General features: G+C 41.2%; 1 protein-coding gene across 3 annotated transcripts in view; it reads left to right on the plus strand.

The window, feature by feature from the left end:
- The window catches only part of ZNRF2 (zinc and ring finger 2), a 60,124-nt gene extending 42,440 nt beyond the window's left edge, over nt 1-17,684 (plus strand). The window contains exons 3-6 of one of the 3 annotated variants that reach the window (XR_010650893.2): nt 9,795-9,900; nt 10,657-10,734; nt 10,816-10,858; nt 11,897-17,684. Coding sequence is in view for 2 of the 3 variants with exons in the window: in XM_065831084.2 (XP_065687156.1) it covers nt 9,795-9,900; nt 10,657-10,714 (164 nt within the window). In the remaining variant the exon portion in view is untranslated. The remainder of the gene's footprint in view (nt 1-9,794; nt 9,901-10,656; nt 10,735-10,815; nt 10,859-11,896) is intronic. The other 2 variants (XM_071804906.1, XM_065831084.2) reach the window with 2 other exon arrangements.
- Nucleotides 17,685-19,075: the final 1,391 nt, after the last annotated feature.

Here is a 19,075-nt window from a genome sequence, read left to right on the forward strand (position 1 = left end):
CATTGTGTGTTGCTCAGTAATGCATCGTATCTTCCCTAAGAATAGTGTCTTAGTCAGACACACCTGTTTTTCTCCCCTCCTCCTGTTTCAAGCTTAGGCTTATAGTTTCATCTTTCATGCCATCATCCCTTAGTGCTCCATGTGCATTCATTTTGCATCAGATCAAACCAAACTCTTCTGCAAGCTTGCAAAGAAATGAGTCACTTATTTGGCCAATGTTAAAAGACGGGAAGAAAGACCTGGCAAAACTCATTGTGCTCAGAGCACCTGTAGGAAGCCTGGAATAGAAACTTCAAAAGGGACAAAGTGAACAAAACACTGAATCAAATCCTACATCCAGCTTCAAAACAAGTCACCATTAAAGTAACCCATGTTTCCTAGAGTAATAGGATAGCTAACTGCATCTGAGCTTCTCATCTTCATTCCCTCTCTGTTCTTCAGGGATGCTATTGCCCTACCCTTTCTTCCACGAAGGTTTCTAATGCTCCCACTGCATCTACCTTGTGTTTGTTGAGAGTTCTTATACATTTCATTAGGCAAGCATGTCCCTGTCACACTCTCAACTCATTGCAGACCATTATAAGAGTGAAACTTCTTAACTGAAAATCATTACGAAGCGATTTCTGTGACTTCTGACCATAGTTTCAGTGATGGCAAATGGTTGAAGCCTTGTCATTTGGAAAAACTGTGTTCTGCAATCCTTTTAGTCTCCTCTTGTGTTGGGGATAAAATAGGCTTAGTCACTTCAAAAAGATGATGAAGCAAGAGAGGTTTTGTAACCTCAGTGAGGGTCCTTTTGTACAGTCGCATCAACATTCTGCACTTGCAAGATCTTTTCCAATTTAGATCTTTCCCTTCGATTGATCAGAGACAACCATCTTCTGCTGCACCTACTCTGCCACATCCATGCTCTGCTTCACTTTCCCAGTCTTTGTGAACACTGTTGGTGACAGCATCTGCTCTTGATTTGGAAAAGTTGATCATTTTGACAGGCTTGAAGCATCACAGTTAAGTCTTCCTTCTGACCATAAAGCTATTAGAAGAGAACTGTCTCTGCACAGTATATGAAAGGAGTTCATCACCCTACTCCTGACTGCAGTGGTATCTTTTCCTCATTAAATCATTAACTCAGGTTCCCAAGTGATTAACTACTAGAAGAAGCTTCTGTAGATAAATCCTCCTGGGGTTTTATGCCTGGTTGGTTGTGGTAGGGTTTTCGTATGTGGGGGTTGTGGCTTTTTGTTGGTGGGTGTTTTTTTGTTTTGTTGGTTTGTTTGGGGTTTTTTTTTTTGGTTTTTTGTGGGAGGGGGCATGGTTTTGGATTTGTTTTGTGTGGGTGGGTTTTGTGTGGGTGTGTTTGGTGGTGGGATTTTTGTTTGTTTTTACCTTTGGTAAAGATGTAATCTACTCTAGGCAGGCTAGATTTCAGGTGTCTCTCATCTTTCTTGAGTGTCCCCCCCTTGGTGACAAGACTTAGTTTCTGCCCATTGCTCAGGGGAAAACCAAATGGTTCACCCACCTTTGGACTGGATCTCTTGATTGCAATTCCAAGTTCTTAACAGGCCTAAATCGATTTTTCATCTATCATAGCGGTTTCTTAGTGATGGCACAGGTTGAGAGGTACATATAAGTAGCCCTTATAATATTATGCTTTGTTTTACTCCTCAAAGATAAGAAGCATTGTTGAGCAAAGAATCAAAATGATAGAAGATCTGCATGCATGGATTCTGCACTGGTATTTTTTCTTGCCTGCTTTTGTAAGTTTCCTTCATCCCAGTTGTCCCCAGCTCCCTGTAAGAAACAATCCTCTCTAGCTGGAGCAGACTCTGTCAGCAATGCATGCTGGTTGCCCCTGGCCATTTACTCAGCCACTCCTTTTGTAGCATATTTGTGGTGTAAGATCCTCTTTGATGGTAAACTGAGCCTTGAGAAGTGTAAATTGTTCTTACCTGATGGAGCCAAGGAGGAGGGTATTCCCCAAGTGATAGTTCCTTACACTGTTTCCTAAGGAGTCTTGTTTTACTGCTATTTTCTTTCTTGTGGGTTTGCCCCTTTACGTGCTCCTTTTTATTTAGCTCCTGACATTCAAGATTAATACACGATAACTCAAGAGGTCATGTAATAATTGATTAAAACCCAAGAAAATAGCCTAAAGGCAGCTTCCTTGTTCCATGCACTGCAGTAAGCAGCTTTTCAGATAGTATGTGCTGGGGTACACCGTTCATGATGGGGTTTCATGGTGGGGCAATAGTTTGGTACTGCTGCATTCAAGGCATTTTCACCCAGTTGCCTCCTAATGAGATCATGTTTAAAAGTATTTTGATTTCCCAAGAGTAGCGTTTCTGAAGGGAGGGGAGGAAGCCTTGGGACAAACACAGAATGCCAAGGAAGACTATTCAATAACAAGTTACCCCTTGGGTCATTCAGAACACGAACAGGGATCAGTTCAGTTGGAACAGACACTTAGTACGAGATGGGTAAGGCTGGCACAAAGTCTCTTTACATCATGTTCTGGAGGACAAGACTGTTTATTTGTGGTTTGTTTGTGAGCAGATGCAGCTCTTTGACCTATATCTAGACTAAAATTTGACAGTTTAGGGACATGGTACTTAGAAATGTGGTGAACAGAACTTATCTTCAGAAGTCAGTGCAACAGGAGAAAGTTGTTTAGCTGTATTGAGATGATTTAATGGTGAAGGGCACCTCAAACCACAAGAACAATGATTAAACAGAAGCTGGAAGGACTGTAGCTTAAGCAGAAGTTTCAGACTCAATCACATGATTGTCTGTGTATCAAGAGCTAATCTTGAATCACTGTAGAAACACATAGTTGCTCTGGCAATAAATCTCAAGACAGGAGCACAAGGCATTCATGTGCAGTTGGGTTGATAAAATTTGTCTTGTGTGAGTACCTATTTCACCTCAGCGCTTTCTCCCAGAAGAACAAATACGGACCAAGAAAGTTGGTACACGGAGCAGGATAGCATAGGAGCGACTGTGGATGTTGTTGCTTGGAAGTGAGGAGCTTTATTTCTCAGACTACTTGACCTTTTTTCAAAGCCTAGCTCTTCACTAGGAGTGCTGGGGTGCAAACTTGACTTTGTCTGTGAGGAAGGTATCTTAATGGGACATTGTATGAAAACTGTGTTATTATTTAAACTTGGCATTTAAATTTTTTTTTGCAGAAGAGTAGCTTGTATTGACACCCATCTATCTTAAAGGTGCAAATAGATTTCCATTGTGGCCACTGATGAAAACCCCCTTTACAAAAGAACTGTTTCCCTCACTGCACAAATCCCTCTCCCCTCTGTATTATTTAATTTACCTAATCAGAATTGTATCCAGATAGTTAAGACTATACAGGCTTTTATACTCATCCTGCTCCCTAAAATTTATTTCTATCGCTGCTATTTCAGTTTTTATCTTTATTCAACAGAAAGTATTTTTTTTCTCTACTATACGCCTGATTGTTATCTGTCTGAACAGGAAGCATCTAGCTATTTCTCAGAATTTGCTTCTGAAAGCTGAGAATGTCCCACAAAAATCTAAATCCAGTTCTTCAAAAGTTGTGTTAGCTGAGGAACAGTGAAACATCTGCAGCAACTTCCCTCTAGCTCAGTGCAGTATTGTGATGCAAATATTGCCGCGTAGGCCTTATTCTACACATATTTTTCTTGCTCAACTTTCACTTTGTTTAGTGTGCTCCCTCCCATTTGTGTTTTAAGAGGAGGGAGCACCAAAGTCTGTAGGCAATGTTTGTGCAGGACGTGTTTCATGGTGGGTATCTGTTTTTGTATAGATATCTCAGTCTTGGACCAACACTATGCAAAGTGAAAGGGAAGGGGAGAGCAAGGGTAACGCTTGGACTTGGAATAGGAAATCATAAGAGGTTGGTGTGTTGCAAGGGGTGAAGAGTGAGATGCCAACCAAAGACTCCAGAATTCACCAAACGCTTTGTACTTTTGAGGAAGTGTCACATTTATTGTAGCTGCTTCATTTGGTTTAGACAGGTTATGTTTTTGTATATTGTGGTGGTGAAGGTGTTTTTAGATTGGTTAAATTCTAGGTATTAATGCGCAAGTCGTGAGTGGGTGTTCGGGGTTATCGTGTGTGCCGGAAGCACACACAAAGTTGCAACATGTTCTTGTTTGATTAGCATATGGGTATTAGGGTTTTTTTAGCAGTATAAAAAGGATTTGGATTGAAGTTAGCAGAGTTGAATTCTGAATTTTCACATGCTCAGCTTTTTGGTGTTGAGAACACTGAAAACCACTTAGCCATGATTCAAGTGAAAACATTAGATGTTAAAAAATTGTTTCCTTTTGCATCTGATCTAGAGGAGGGTGCTTGTATTAGAGCCATAGGTAGTGTTTCATAGAATCATTTTTGTTGGAAGAGACCCCGAGGATTATCGAGTCCAACCATAACCTAACTCTGACACTAAACCGTGTCCCTGAGAACCTCATGTATGCACCTTTTAAACACCTCTAGGGATGGTGACTCCACCACTTCCCTGGACAGATATCTAGAGCTTGATTTCTCCATTTAATAACAAGCAAAGACAGTCTCTAGTATTTAAGTTTTTAGTAATCAGCAGCAAAAATTAATGCATGTGTAACAGATACGTGGCAATATATACCATTTAATGAAGTGTCGTCAGTATGCTTTAACCTTTCATGGCTCTTGTTTTACCAGTTTTAATGCTGATAAGACTGCTCAGAAGGTATGATCCAATTGAGTTTCAGTCGTATTCCTGAAAGGGTGCACTTTTGTGGTGCTCTTCCCGGTTAAGCTTGCTGCAGTGGCAGCTTCCACAGACATTTAAGCTTTTAAGTTTTAGAAAAAAATACAGATATTTTGAAAAACTGTCATACTGGATTAGGTCAAAGGTCTTTCTAACTTGGTGTTCTGTTTCCAGTGGATGCCCAGAGAGAAATAAAATACTGCAGCTATAAGGTGATATCTCCCCAAATACTATCACTGTCTCTGTGATTTGTGACTTGGGGTTTCCTGAATCTAGGGCTCTATCTATCTGTGTTTTAAAAAGAAAAACAAAAAGCAGTAGCACAGATTTGAATGACTTAATCCATAAGGTATGTACTGCATGAGCTTTTGCAGTCCTCAGCTTAAAGACAGACTATTTCATCACAGGCATTGCCTATAATTTTAGCCGTGGCTGAGCTGATGGCTTTGATAGTTGTTGGATATATTTTCCAAAAGTTCTAGAAAAAGTTTTTACTTGGTAAACTACATGCAAAATTGCCAGGATGATTGTATTGTAATTCAGCACCTTCCTATTTTGCTATAAGTGCAGGAGTGGAATAGAATTGCTTTTTCAGTAAAGAGCAGAATTTTAGGAGGAAAAATTACTGACAACCAGAAGTTAGAACAGTAGTATTATGAACCATGGATAGAGGCGAGGAATACTTGAGCAGACAAAGTAGGGAAAAAACTACGCTCTTTTGCCAGATTTCGTCTTTGACACCAGCCTTTGGCTAGTGAGTACTTGTTCAAACAGCTGGGAAGGTGGAGGAATGTTTACCTCCCATTTGGTGCAAGGCAGATGGATGTGGGGGTGCGGTGAGTGTTTGTGTATGTACCCACACGTGGGCGAAATGGAAAAATGTGGCCTCTGCTTACTTCCTCTTCCCACTTCCATTTAGGTAATACACACATGTAAATGTTTTAATCATAACACTGATGAAATCTCAAACTGTTCTCTTTTTTTTTTTTTAAGAGAAAAGAGAAAAAGGAGAAAGAATAATATGTATCTGCTGAATCACTCCACTGTACAAAAATATTAAACCAAAAAATGGTTCAGACTCCAGCTTTTCTGTGTAAAATGATTTACACGTTTTTCCATGGCCGATATGTTTAAAAGTCAGCGTTAAATGGCCCTTAAACTGACTTCCATCTGGTGTAAGCCAGTGTTGGTACAGGAAGGTACTGTATGAAACAAGTGCAGAACCAAATCCAGGTCTAACAGGTTTTTTTACTTCTTTTTCTATATCTGGGATTGATGATCCAAATCATCTAAAACAGTCAAAAGGGAGTCAGACCCAAAGTATCATAGGTCCATGAAGGATTTGGTTTTGCTGTTGTCATTCTATATGTGTAATTGATCATGAGCATAATTACATGGGTTCTGAGTCTGTTAACATGTAGTGCCAAGCTGCATGTGGGCATTTAGAGCATTTGGGTATTTTGTACTAATTCCTTCAGTATTTACACTTTTCTGTTGTTTGAGAACCTGGTAGGATTTGTCAGGTTAACACAAGAAGTAGGGAATGTCAACTCCTCATTATTTCAGAGGAAGACCATTGAAGCCTGTTAACAAAATCTTTTCTGCAGGAGTGGCCGAACTGGGCAAAGCCCAGTGTGTGCCCGGCGGCTCATCCCAGTGGGAAAGCCTGGGGTGAAGCAGGAAGGGTGGCAATGTGTGCCGGGGGGCTTATCAATGCAGGCTGGGGGATGAAGGGGTTGAGAGGAGCTCTGCCAAGGAGGACCTAGGAGTGCTGGTGAATGAAGGATTGGACATGAGCCAGCAATGTGCTCTCACAGCCCAGAAGGGGCTTCAAGTATCTTGGGCTGCATCAAAAGGAGCATGACCAGCAGGTCAAGGGAGGTTTTTCTGTCCCTCTGCTCTGCTCTGGTGAGACCCCACCTGGAGTCCTGTGTCCAGCTCTGGAGCCCTCAGTGCAGGAGGGACATGGACCTGTTGGAGAGGGACCAGAGAAGGCCACAAAAATGATCAGAACAGCTCTGCTGTGAGGACAGGCTGAGAGAGTTGGGATTGTTCAGCCTGAAGAAGAGAAGGCTCCAGGGAGACCTTATTGCGGGCTTTCAGTACTTAAAAGGGGCCTGTAAGAAAGATGGGAACAGACTTTTTAGCAGGGCCTGTTGTGACAGGACAAAGGGTGATGGTTTTAAACTAAAGGAGTGGACATTCAGACTGGACATGAGGAAGAGATTTTTTTACACCGAGAGTGGTGAAACACTGGCCCAGGTTTCCCAGAGAGGTGGTAGATGCCTCATCCCTGGAGACATTCAAGGCCAGGCTGGACGGGGCTCTGAGCAACCTGATCTAGCTGAAGATGTCCCTGCTCATGGCAAGGGGAGCTGGACTAGATGACCTTTGAAGATCCCTTCCAACCCAAACTATTTTATGATTCTATTGTGCAGTTGGGCTGGTATTGGCAAGTGGGAGGCTAATGGCAGCTGGGGAGAGAACAGGAGTACTGGAGGGAAGAAAACATAATGCCAGGACTGGTGGGAGATACAAATGTTTAAATTGGCATCTTGCCCTTATGTTAGCCAAAAGGTGCAGAACCTTGTTAAATTGCTCAGTGGGAGTTCAGACCCAAGTGTTGTTCAGTCTGGGGAGTGCACAATAAGCCAGGCATGTACAACAGAGAATGATGGGATAGCAGCTCACAGGGATGCTTTCTTTTATAAATTACATTTTATTGGACAGCTTTTTAATTTTTGTTATCAAACATTGACTAAATGCTTCCCTTTTAAGAGTGCTGAGGGAGGGAGGCTGGGGTTTAATTCACTGGAGGTATCTTTTGTGTTGGGTACCAGCAGCTGATCTGATAAAGTGACTCTGTGGAAAAAAATGACTTTTATTAAATATGCTCTGTGTATATGATACATGCTTGAATTATTAATGGCACTTCTTCCTGCAACCTAACTGTGGGAAGAGAGTGGATCTGCTCACAGGACTTTCGGCAAAGTACTTGTGCAAAGAGCAGTCTAGAAGGTTAGAGTCTGAGAGCTGCAAGCGAAGATTAGCATCTCTGTAGCGAGACAATACTGTCTGGAGAATCTTTGCCTCCTGGTGTCAGGTATTAAAGTATCTTTTTATAAAACAAAACCAAAACAACCTCAGGGAAGTATTTATCCTTAGCACCCTCTTCTGGGCAAGTTCTTAGTGTCAGGGTTTTGTAATGACAGACAAGAGTTCTTAAGATCTCTTGTGTTGTTTTAAGTTGCTTTGTCTCTTAGGTATCTCTAATGTTCTCAGAAGCTTACAGCTTGTGATATTAATAGAACAACAGAAGCAGTTTCTTAATACGATGCCTACCAAAAATGTTACCATGTAAAATACATTTTTAATCCTCTTCATTGTGGTGGATATATATTGTTTATTATTTTGTTTTGAATATTTTTCTTTATAACAGTTTACCTCAGGTTAGATATTCTTCACATATCCTCATGAAGATGCCACACAGGTGGCATTATACAGCATTTTTAACATAACCGATGAATATAGCAGAGACTGAAATAAGCACTGTATTAGAAGCACAAGTATCTGCAAGACAGCTTGCTGCCAGTCTAAGGGGAACAGGTAGACCTAATTTCATCTTATGTTTTGCTGCCATGATAGATTTCTAGTTGTCTGCTTGTCATTTTTCCTTTGTTTAGAATACCATAGTAATAAATATTGGAGCCACTGGAGAGAATAGTGCAAAGCTGGTGGTTTCTCAGTCATACCTGGGAACTGTATTCTCCATAAGCAGTCCCTTTAGACTTCTTTTGGTTAAGAAGGGGAAGATTTTTCCCATGAAACTGTGGACATTTGAACACATGGGCTTTATTTTGCCAAGCGTGCACCTTTCTGATCTGTCAGAGGTTGCCAGTTTGGTTGCTACATGGTCCCTTGTGAATGTTCTGTGCACTGTGTGAGGTTGCCTCTAACTGGGACTTTAAACTTGCTTCTGGCAAACGGGGCCTTACATGATCTCCTGTTTTGCTTTATGCAAAGACTGAATTCCGCATCACATGTTCTGGTGAAAAAAAGTGGCCAAGAAAGAATGTTTTTATTAAAAATAATAAATTTTCCCAGAAACTTCTGTGTGAAAGCCAACTCCTGTGCATTCCTAGCAACTTTTTCCTCCTTTGTTTTGGGAATTGGTAATGCTGCAAAAAAATCAGTATCTCCAGGAATTTAGGGTCATTGGAGCTATGCAGTACTGATCTTTCCCTGGTGGAAAACTCCAATTGCATATTTTACATAGAGGAAAAGGTGGATGGGATGCGGTAGAACATGCTGATGTGGTGGTAAGAGGCAGTTGAAGGTGTGAAATATGAGTACTGACAAGGCTGCTAAAAGAAAGCCAGATGTGTAGGAGATGAGTAGGAGCGTAGAAAAAGCAAACGATACGCTAAGTGTTTAGAAGTTAAAAAGATGTTTTCCTAGTTAATTACCTGCAGTGTCATGTCTGGAAAAATGTGATGTTTAGGCTTGAACTTAGCATCTGTAGCGAAAATTGAGCATGGGGGAGAAGGTACAGGTAGGAAAAAACCACCCAGCATGAATTCTCAAAAGCCTGGAGGCATAATGTACCATTTGCATGAAGAACCTGACTTCTCCAGTGCTTGGCTGCTGGGGTTGGTGGCACAGGGTGTGTCTGCTGTGGCTGTGTGGTTCAGAGCCCGGGTTTCCCAGGTCAGATCAAAACAGCCTGTGTGGTGGGGTATGGATCTGCTGGAAGTCGATGAACTCCAAAGAGATACTGGCTTTTGGTTATGGCTACCCCTCTTCATATGGATGTCTCCCTACAGGACTTCATTTTGAGCTGCAACTGTGTTGTTCAGGCAAGAAACTGAATCATAACCATATTTTAATGTGAGATGCTAAGAGGTCTCCCATCAGCAATCTTCACTCACCTTGGCAGGCCTTTCTGTAAGAGAAGAAGTATCTTCTGTAGCTGTCCTTGATGTTCTGAATAAAGAACATTTTGCTTGTAGTAGTCTGCTTTTTAACCCCTTCACTTTGTGCTCTTTTTCAGAGGATGTGCTGAGTAAAGATGCTGGGGAGTGTGCAATATGCCTGGAAGAGCTGCAGCAAGGAGATACTATAGCACGGCTGCCTTGCCTCTGCATATACCATAAAGGGCAAGTATTCCTCAGGATGCATATAAAATTCCAAGTGTTTGCATGTAGTGGGTAACTCCTCTAAGGGCTGCTTAAAGAAATGCTAAAACTAAGTTGCTTTTTACAATTAAAAAAACAAACAACAAAGAAATAACAGCAGCAACCCTAAAGATGTTTTAAAAATTACATCTTTCTGCATCTCCACCAATGTATTTGAAGTCAGTTTTCCCTCCTGTGGTCTTCTCATGGTTACATGGAAAGCCCACAGGAAAAATAAGGCAAAATCACCTGTATGGGGAAGGAATGCACATCATGGCTGTGGAGCTAAGGTTCTGTGTACCTAAGTTTTGTCAGATACTAATATATTTTTTGGGAGAGGAGTGGAAACACTTTCTAAACCTGTTTGATATTTGTTTTCACAAATAACTGTAAGTACGGGAAGTACAATGTCAATGAATGATAAAGGCAAGTTGATAGTGTTGGTAGCGAAGTAACCTGTATATAAAAGCCGGATAGTAACTTGTAAAGTGCATCCTTAGAGAATTTTAACACTTAGGAAATTTAGTTTTTCAACAGTGTTTAATATCCAAATATTACTGTGGTTTAGGGTTATTAAATTTTCCAATGATGTATGTACTATACATATACTTATTTGTATAATACAAAATCTTACTAGTCATTGAAATTATAAGAAACCAGTTTATATTTATATCTTACAGCTAAATGTTACTGAGATATTCATGTCAATTGTTTTCATTTTTGTCTTGCATCTCACAGCTGCATAGATGAATGGTTTGAAGTAAATAGATCTTGCCCTGAGCATCCATCAGATTAAGACAAGATTCATGTTTTTAGGTAATATTAATTTTTAGATGCGTACACTTCAACCATAAATATCTTGATTATCTAAAATAACTTTTTATGCTATTTTTTTAGTTTGTGAATTTGCTACTGTGTCTCAGAACTGCAATATTAATCAGTAAGTATTGACGTATATTGCAATATGTAAAAGGTTTCTGCATCCTTATATGGCATGGTCTGAAATGATGTATTCCAATTTTAATACTGGAAAGTGGCAAGTCAGTGCCAATAAAGCTTTAGCATTAACTTTTAAAGAATATTTTTTCCATGGAAATGAAGCAGAATTAAAATATACAATTGTGTAATTTTGGATTGTTCCATGAGTGCTGGCATTTATTTCTGACGGAAAGCTTTTGGAATTATATGAAGAAGTTGAAACTAGATATTTTCAAAACCACTTTTATGTTAATGCATTCCAGAACGTTTAAAATAAATTAATAAATATGTTATCATATTTCTACCCATCCCATCTCACGGAGGTTCACATTTTTCCAGCTTATGTTTTGTGTTAATGATTGCAGATCTGCAATCAGTGTCAAAGGTTTAAAGGCTGGGTTTATTCTTTGAATGGACTAGTTTGAAAACTTTATCTTGCATTAAACTACTGCCCCTTAGCGCTGCAAAACATACCAACAATCAGCATGGTTCTTAGAGAAATGGAGATAGCTGTGGGTTTAGTTTTGTTGTTCTGATGGAAATTTAAAAACAAAATCTGAAGACTTTGGCATTTGTTTGTTCATTTGTTTCATCTTGCTTCATGAGTCTGTGCTGCAGGTCACATTCTGGTGCAGTGGTTGTTGCAGGGGTAGCAGAGAGAACCTGAAGGCGAATACCCTGCTACAGGGATAATTGTTTCAACCTCAGTGCAGTGTTAGCCAAAATTCATAAACAAACGCTTTTCCTGTTGTGCCCCCAACAACTGAATTGTGGAAGAAGTCTCCGTGCTGTTGATGGGCACATTTGTCTCTGTACACACTCATGGGTGTTCTAACCTCTTGTTAAATTGGATTTGTTTTATTTCACAGCAGAGTTAGTGATAACTGGGGGCTTAGTAAAAAGGGGAAGGAAAACACGGTGGTTGTACTCATGCTGTCTGAGTGTGTTATACACTGAAACAGCTGAAATGATGGTACTTTGTCTTCTGCTTTTTCAACAGCTGCTTCCACTGATCAGAAAACATCGGAGATTTGAGGTTCCCGTGCTGAACACAGCGTGCCTGGCTTGAGACTTACTGTTCTTTGTGGCTGAAAAAGGCAAAGATGGACAGTGACATGGAAAAAGCGTTGCAGACACTGGTTACTTGCCAGCAGCGCTCGGTATACCAAACACTCACGCAAAGAACACACAGGGATTTTGAAAATGCTGCACATTCTGTAACAATCGACTCCCCACAGACATTACTGACACTATTTTGTATCGAAGGCCAAAGTTCCTAATTTCAGCCTAACTTGTGGTTCTGTGAAGAAGCAGGTTATTGGACAGGTTTCCTGCTGCCTTGAGCGAAAGCGGAGATGTTCGATACGTGCTATCTGAGACCCTTGCAGGAGGATGACCCTGGTTCGGAGTGGGGAACGTTTTCACCTTCTCGTTGGCTGAAGAAGATTAAATGGCAAACTAAATATAATCTAACAGTGTGACCTTAATTTACTGAATTCACACCCTGTTTTACGTTCTTCACTTTTTTTCAAGAACAGAAAACATAAACTCCTCTGCATAGGAATACTGTATTTCAAAATTTTGTAGCTAAATCTTTGTCACAATGCAGTCCAAAGAGTAAAACCAGGACAGGTAACTAATTTATATTGATGAAGCTATAGGGATTGTTGAAATCTGCACATTGTGTCGCTATTTAAGTAACTAAAACTTCTCTTTTACTGCTTGTGAGTAAAAACAACAACAAAAAAATGCAGCAAAGCAAAATCTTACAGCTATGCAACTTTTTTTTAAATAGGAAAAAAAAAAGAATTACCAGTTTTAAGTGCTGCCAGTTAAGGTAATTTGTTTAACGGGTATTTTTTTAAAAATGTTTCAGGTAATTATTTTGTTGTACTACTCTCATCTCCAGGCTGCCTCCTGAGGTGTAAATGAATAACTGCAAATGTGGGCACAGCAAGAGGTTTTTATAGGCATGGGTTGAGATAACATCGAGGTAGGATTTGTGTTTAATTTTTAAAACACACGCAAGTTTTTGTTTTCTTGTTTGGATTTTTTTTTTTTTGTTTTGGTGGCAGAATCTGTAATACTTTGCATCTAAATCCTTGGTCTCTTCATGTGGAGACTGGCATTTGACGGTTTTTGGTGTTTATTGTTTTTGGTTGATGGGGTTTTAAATTTTGTTTTTAAATGCACCTGCATTTGTTTAATTTATTATTATTTTGCTGTATTATATTGATATAACCAGGGCTCCACAAACAGAGGATGTCTCTGGTGGGGTACACCAAGTAAAACTGTGGATAACTATTAGTTCCCATAAAATATCGCAGTTTTAAAAAAAAACAAAGACGGGGGGTATAGGGGGAAAGCCAAACTGGAACAGATATCAGGGCTTAGAAGCATACTTTTTGCATCAAGAATTAATCATAGTAATTTCTGCATTTCACAGCACAGGGAAGAGTTTATAAATATTTATTACCAACAGCATTTTTCGTGAGTTTCAATGGTTAAAATAAATTGCACAACACTTTGAACATTTTTTTCTTGTATATCTGTAATTCTGCTTTTTTTAAGTACATAATTCTCTCTGTTGCTACTGTGATTCATATCAAAAAGGGCACAGAACAGGAGCAACTGCTGCTATCTGGAGAACAAGTGTGGTGCATGTTACTAAGCTCTTCTCTCTTGCTTGCAGAACAATTCTTGCAATTCTTTTTCTCCTGAATGTTGCTCTGTAAAATACCTTTGTTATGCTGCAAATCTGAAAGAGTCCAAAGTAGGTAATTGTCATGATCGCTGGTGCAGTTTCCACATTTTTGGGCTTGCATCACTGGTTTCAGCTGAACCTGTAAGTATGGGGCCCTGTTGTATTCTCTTTTTCAGTGGGAGCAGAATCTTTTTGTCACACTTCCAATTCTGTAGTCACATCAAATGTACAGTCGTTCCCTGTACAGATTCCTTTTTTAGCTGAGAATATTTGTGTTGCCTTGTGTTATCTTGGTGGGGGCGGGAGGGGATGAGGAATTACAGCACCTGTAATACCCCAACAGTGGTGTTGCCTGCAGGCCCACTTTCCCAAGGTTTTAAATTCCTGCTGTCTTCTGAAAGTAAAGCTTTTTGATTTGCATTGATTTAAAGTTTACTGTTGGCTTCGTGCCTACAGAAACTCACCTGTAATAATGTAAAGGGAGTAGGTAAGTGTTTTGGTGTCCTGTGCTCCGAGGTCATAGATAGCCTTTGGCCTGAGAATTAATTAGGTGAATATTGTAAACATAAATCTCTTTACAACTTAAGCTCAGTTTTGGTAGTTCGTATTTCTAGTTTGGTTACCTTTTTGTTTTGGTTTGGTTTGGTTTTTTGTTTTGTTTTGTTTTTTTTTTTAAAAACCTTAATTTTCTGTATTCAGATGCAAGTAGCTGGTTTGAAGACCCAGCAGTTATCCCTGCTGTCCTGCGCTTAAGCCCAGTGTCTGAAAAGCAACCCACTAGCGATCGCACTGGTGCGTGGTTTTGCAGGCAAGAGTGTGTTGCTGCTTCTATGAGCACAGTAGAGCAGCAATACCGTGGATTATTTGAAGAACTGATACGAGGTCAGCCTTAGATCCTAGTTTGGCATTCTTGGTGTCCATAAATCTCTTCCGAAAGGCTACAGGGGGTTTTCTGGTATGAAAATCTGTAATACAGACCAAGCCTAGAATGACCCTGGAAGCATGAAAGTGATGCTTGGGTTTGCAAACACCTGTGGAGACTCACCTGTGTCAGCTTTCTGTCGCCAGCTATGTTGGTCAGCTGGTGATGACCACGCTGTAGACATAGTTCTAGGCATAGGCAACACCTTTGTTCTAAGAATGTTCTCATGGAGGTCCTGAGTCATTGTGCTTCAGAAGGGGAAAATAAACACCAAACAAGTCCCGTGTCTCGATCAAGGAATACCACGCTCGTCCACAAGAAGCAATAACTTAAATTGCAGTGCGATATGCTTCTTTGTCTGTGAATGTCTTGAGATTGCCAATTCTGTGCTGTTTCAGAGTATTTTCTGTCATCTGGCCTATATCTTCCCTAAGTATGTAAGAGCGTGAAATAATTCCCATACTCAGGTCTGCCATAAACATGCTGCTTGCTAGTGGGGAAGAGTAGACTCAACACTGTCTTGAAATGTGGGATTTTTCTGAACTTGTAACGTATCCACGTATTTTGAGTAGTAACTTGAGTTTCGAAGTTCGTAGTGGAGGTGGCTACGAGTTGGATTGTATATAACCCTACCGCATCCAATACCAAGAGAAACACGCTACTGTCAGCACAGGGCACCCATTGTCCTGTCTCTTATAAAGCAGCATATATAAATAACACTTGCCTTTTGAAGAAGGTAGCTAATTTTCATTCAATGTGTACATTCAACAATGAGTTCAGTGAGACATAAAAGAAAAATACAGAGCACGCTGCAGATTTGTGGTATTTTAGTTTTGGGAAGAATAAAGCAGAAAACAGACCGTCTTATTAGTAATTAATTTTACTTTCATATTCAAGGGTAAATGTACCGCAGTATTTTGAAATGGAACATGTAGGTAATGTACAAAGATATGGGTGTATACTTGTGACCATTTTTTCTCCCCTACTCCTCCCCCTTCATGATGCAAAGGAGGTTTTTTGACTTAATCTTGAGATTTATACGTTTATCCTACTTCTTAATGCTAGGAGCACTGACTTCTTAGTTAAGTCTTTGCTGAAAGGCTGGAGAGCTGGTAAAACTGACTCCCAGAAGACTAAAATCTCAGCACATGTGGGAAAGATAATTCGGTGTTTCTGGTTGGATAATGTCTAATACCTAATATGTGCTTATGGATGCTTTTAGTATGTCCCCTTTTCCATGTGAGGTCTTCATAAACTTGCTCTGTTTCTCCTGTGTCCCACCAAAAGGACAGAACGTGGCACTGGAATGTCACCGCTATCTGTACGTAAACAGCAACAAAGCACACATTGCTTTTGATGTGGCCATGATCTCTCCGAGTTTCTGTGAATCTTAGCTGCTTTCCCATATTGAAAGAGAATATTTGTGTGCAAATCCGGTATTGCTGTTTTGTACCTGATTTTGCTGTACAGTTGGGAGTCTCCTGCCGAGAGACGACCTGATACCTGGGAACAAAGAAGTGCTACTATGGATCTTCCAGCTCACCTTTGCCAGAGGAGGATTATCTCATTAGGCCATATCCCCTTAATTTTTTAATATTTGGACAGGTTTTCCCTTGGCATCGGCAAAAGTAACGTCAGAGGTTGTAGCTGGAAGAGGGGGGCTCGTTAGGGGTTTCACTACAACCCAGCCAAAAATGCTTTTTCCTGCAGCAGTGTCATCAGCTTGTACCACTTGCTGTTGTTCCAAATACTCTTAATATGAGAAATTCGTTACAGAACCATGTCCAGATTTTGTCTTCTAAATGTAAAACTTCTATGATGTTTCCCTATATAAATTAACCTGTTTCTCATGTCAGGTTGAAGATGTTTTAGCCCATTAAGGGGAAAAAAAAAAAAAGACAAAAAAATAATCCTTACTCTCAAGTTGTCTCAAGTTGCATTTGTTTATGTGACTGGGCAGCTCGGCTGGCTTCCCACGCTGCTGCATCGTGTTCTGTAAAGTCATTTCTCAATTAAGTACGTCAGAGCTGATGACGGGATAAACCATAAAATGACCTGACTGTGGGGCATTACTAGTTGCTGTAGATTTGCTCAGGTAGACAACCACAGGAATACCTGGCACCTGAAAAAGGCTGGATTTGGCTCTGTCTTGGATCTAAGAAGGTGCTGGTGCACAAGAATTAGAGGGCAGTGAGCCCACTAGCTGATCCTTCTGGCAGCTTTTAATCTCTGTATGTTTGTTTGAGAGACTTTTGCCCTTGGGTGTGCTTTGGCAAAGATTTTGCAACGATAAGTAGCATTTGCTTGATTCTGGCAGAGTTTCAAGTCTAAGTAACCCAACGTTGCAAGAATATAATCTGTTGCTGAAGCCTGTTCCTCCTGTTTTCCCTCAAGTCTATCCCTTTCATTGCTAATTTGTTATATTTAATAGTAAACACTTCTCAACATGCCTGGTCACAAGCTCTCAAGGTGTGAAATGCAAACCGGAGACATCAAAGGGTGATTCTGTGTTCTTTCTGTATATATTAAGATGAAGCTGAAGTATTTGTTATCATACAGTCAAGAATTCTCTCTCCTAGCTGATATTGCCAAAGCACTATAACTTTCAAGGAAGAAGGGAGGTGGCTTAGCTGTAGAGGGGATGTTTTAATAAACTACTTAATTTTAAAAGCTGCAGCATCAGTGCTGAATGAGTGGTGATCCAGGATTAACCTCATCACTTGATTGCGAATCTCATTCTGGCTCTTCCTGCCCTTTGGCAGGTACCTGCTGGTAGGGAGCAGAGTGGATATTCCCCTTTTTATTGGATGCCTCTGCCCACAGAGCTAACCCTGCCCACAAGGAGTTAGAGGGAACTCCATGCTAGCTTCTGAAATGCCACCCATACGCGCAGTGGTAATGGACAAGACGTCTTCCTTCATTACCCAGAGCAGAAATCAGAATGTAATTTGCAACGTCTAATGTAAAACATGTTTGTATTTTTTTTTAATTGAGCGGTATGATTGCAAGTTGACTTAAGTTGTCCTAAGGTACTCTTTTCAGTGGTTTGCCAGTACATAGTCATGAATGAAAATATTTTTTTATTGATTTTTAGGTTGTATGTTTAACATTCCATTCATGTAAAATATGTACAAATATATGTAATAAATCTTTTGAAGCACACTTTTCTTCACACTTTCCAGGTGATTTTTTTTTTTTTAATATTAGTGAAAGAGGCCTCACTGTGGCCTCTGTATGTCTGTGCTGCAGACCAAACCGAAGCAGGGAAAGGAAAAGCAACGCGTGGCGTACAGTCACAGCTAAAAAAGCAACTTGGTATCTCGCCTGTCTGCAGTTCTGCAGGCAGGAGTGGAGACCCTTTGGGCAGCCCCTGGCCCCTCTCGGAGCCCCTTTTTGCTCTGCCTGTGTCCTGCCAAGCGGCTGCGTGACCAGCTCTCATCCAGCTGGCTGGGCTGGTCTCGGTCAAGTAGAGCTGATGGAACCGCTGTTCTGCCAGGGTGGCCGGTGGCTGCAGGTGTCTCTGCTTGATGTGTCTTCTGGTGATCCTCAGCAGACAGAGTGACCTTCAAGGTGAGCAGAAATGAGGCCTGCTGGGTCTGGAGGGTGGGAAACTTATGCAGGTGGTTTAAAATGAGTAGAAAAAAAAGGACCAAAAGAAGGAGGGCCAAACAGCCTTTTCTCATCACCCAGGGAGTGGGAAGCTCCATCAAAGTATCAGGCTAAGCTGAGCACACTGCTTGTTCCTTCAGAGTCCTCTCCCCAAACAGCACTTGTGCTTCCTCCTAAAATGCTTCATACTGTCCCTCTTTGAGACTGACTCCCTGCCAACGTGCCCGTGGCTGGGCAGTGCGTGGATCTCTTTGTCCCCAGTGGTCACCAAAGCTCTCTTGTCTGTCACTAAACAGCTGGGAGGAGGCTGCTACAACAAGTTGCTGCAGAGCCACATTGCTGGTGGAGGGAGTTTCTGCCCAGGGCCATGGAGGGTGTTAAATCATTCTCCAGCTGAGCTCCCTGGCAAGGGCAAAGCACTGGGAACCTCCTCCCGGGGCAGTGGCTGCAGCTACCGGAGCTCATGTCATCTCCACTGCTGCAGGGAACCGCGGGGACAGAGGCACGACCACCTTCCTGCAGGGAACCCTGGTGCTAAAAGTGAGATGAGGAGGGACACACAGATGAGCCATGTGCTACTGAGGACACGCAGGTTTTTGATGGCGTATGGTCTAAGTCTGCTGGGGGACTAGGGCAATTTTACACCCCTTCCTCCACACTAGTTGGGGGTGGAGCAAAATCAAAGTGCATTTCACCAAGGTTATGTGCAGCACCAGTGGGGAAAATGAAAGGAGTTCACTCTCCGGGCAAGAAACAGCTTTTCTGATGTTGGCATGTTGCATCTCAACCCAGCAGGGTGCTGCTCCCGGCTGGGTTGGATGTCAGCAGGCTGGCAATAGCTGCTGGTGGAATGTGATGTAAGGATTCATTGCACAGGTTCCTCTGAGGCTGGGTGTCCATCCTTGCTTGCTCCACTTTGGGGAGAATCCTTCTGGTATGGGTAG

Source organism: Patagioenas fasciata, chromosome 2 (assembly GCF_037038585.1).
Source record: "Patagioenas fasciata isolate bPatFas1 chromosome 2, bPatFas1.hap1, whole genome shotgun sequence".
Taxonomy (NCBI): Eukaryota; Metazoa; Chordata; class Aves; order Columbiformes; family Columbidae; genus Patagioenas; species Patagioenas fasciata.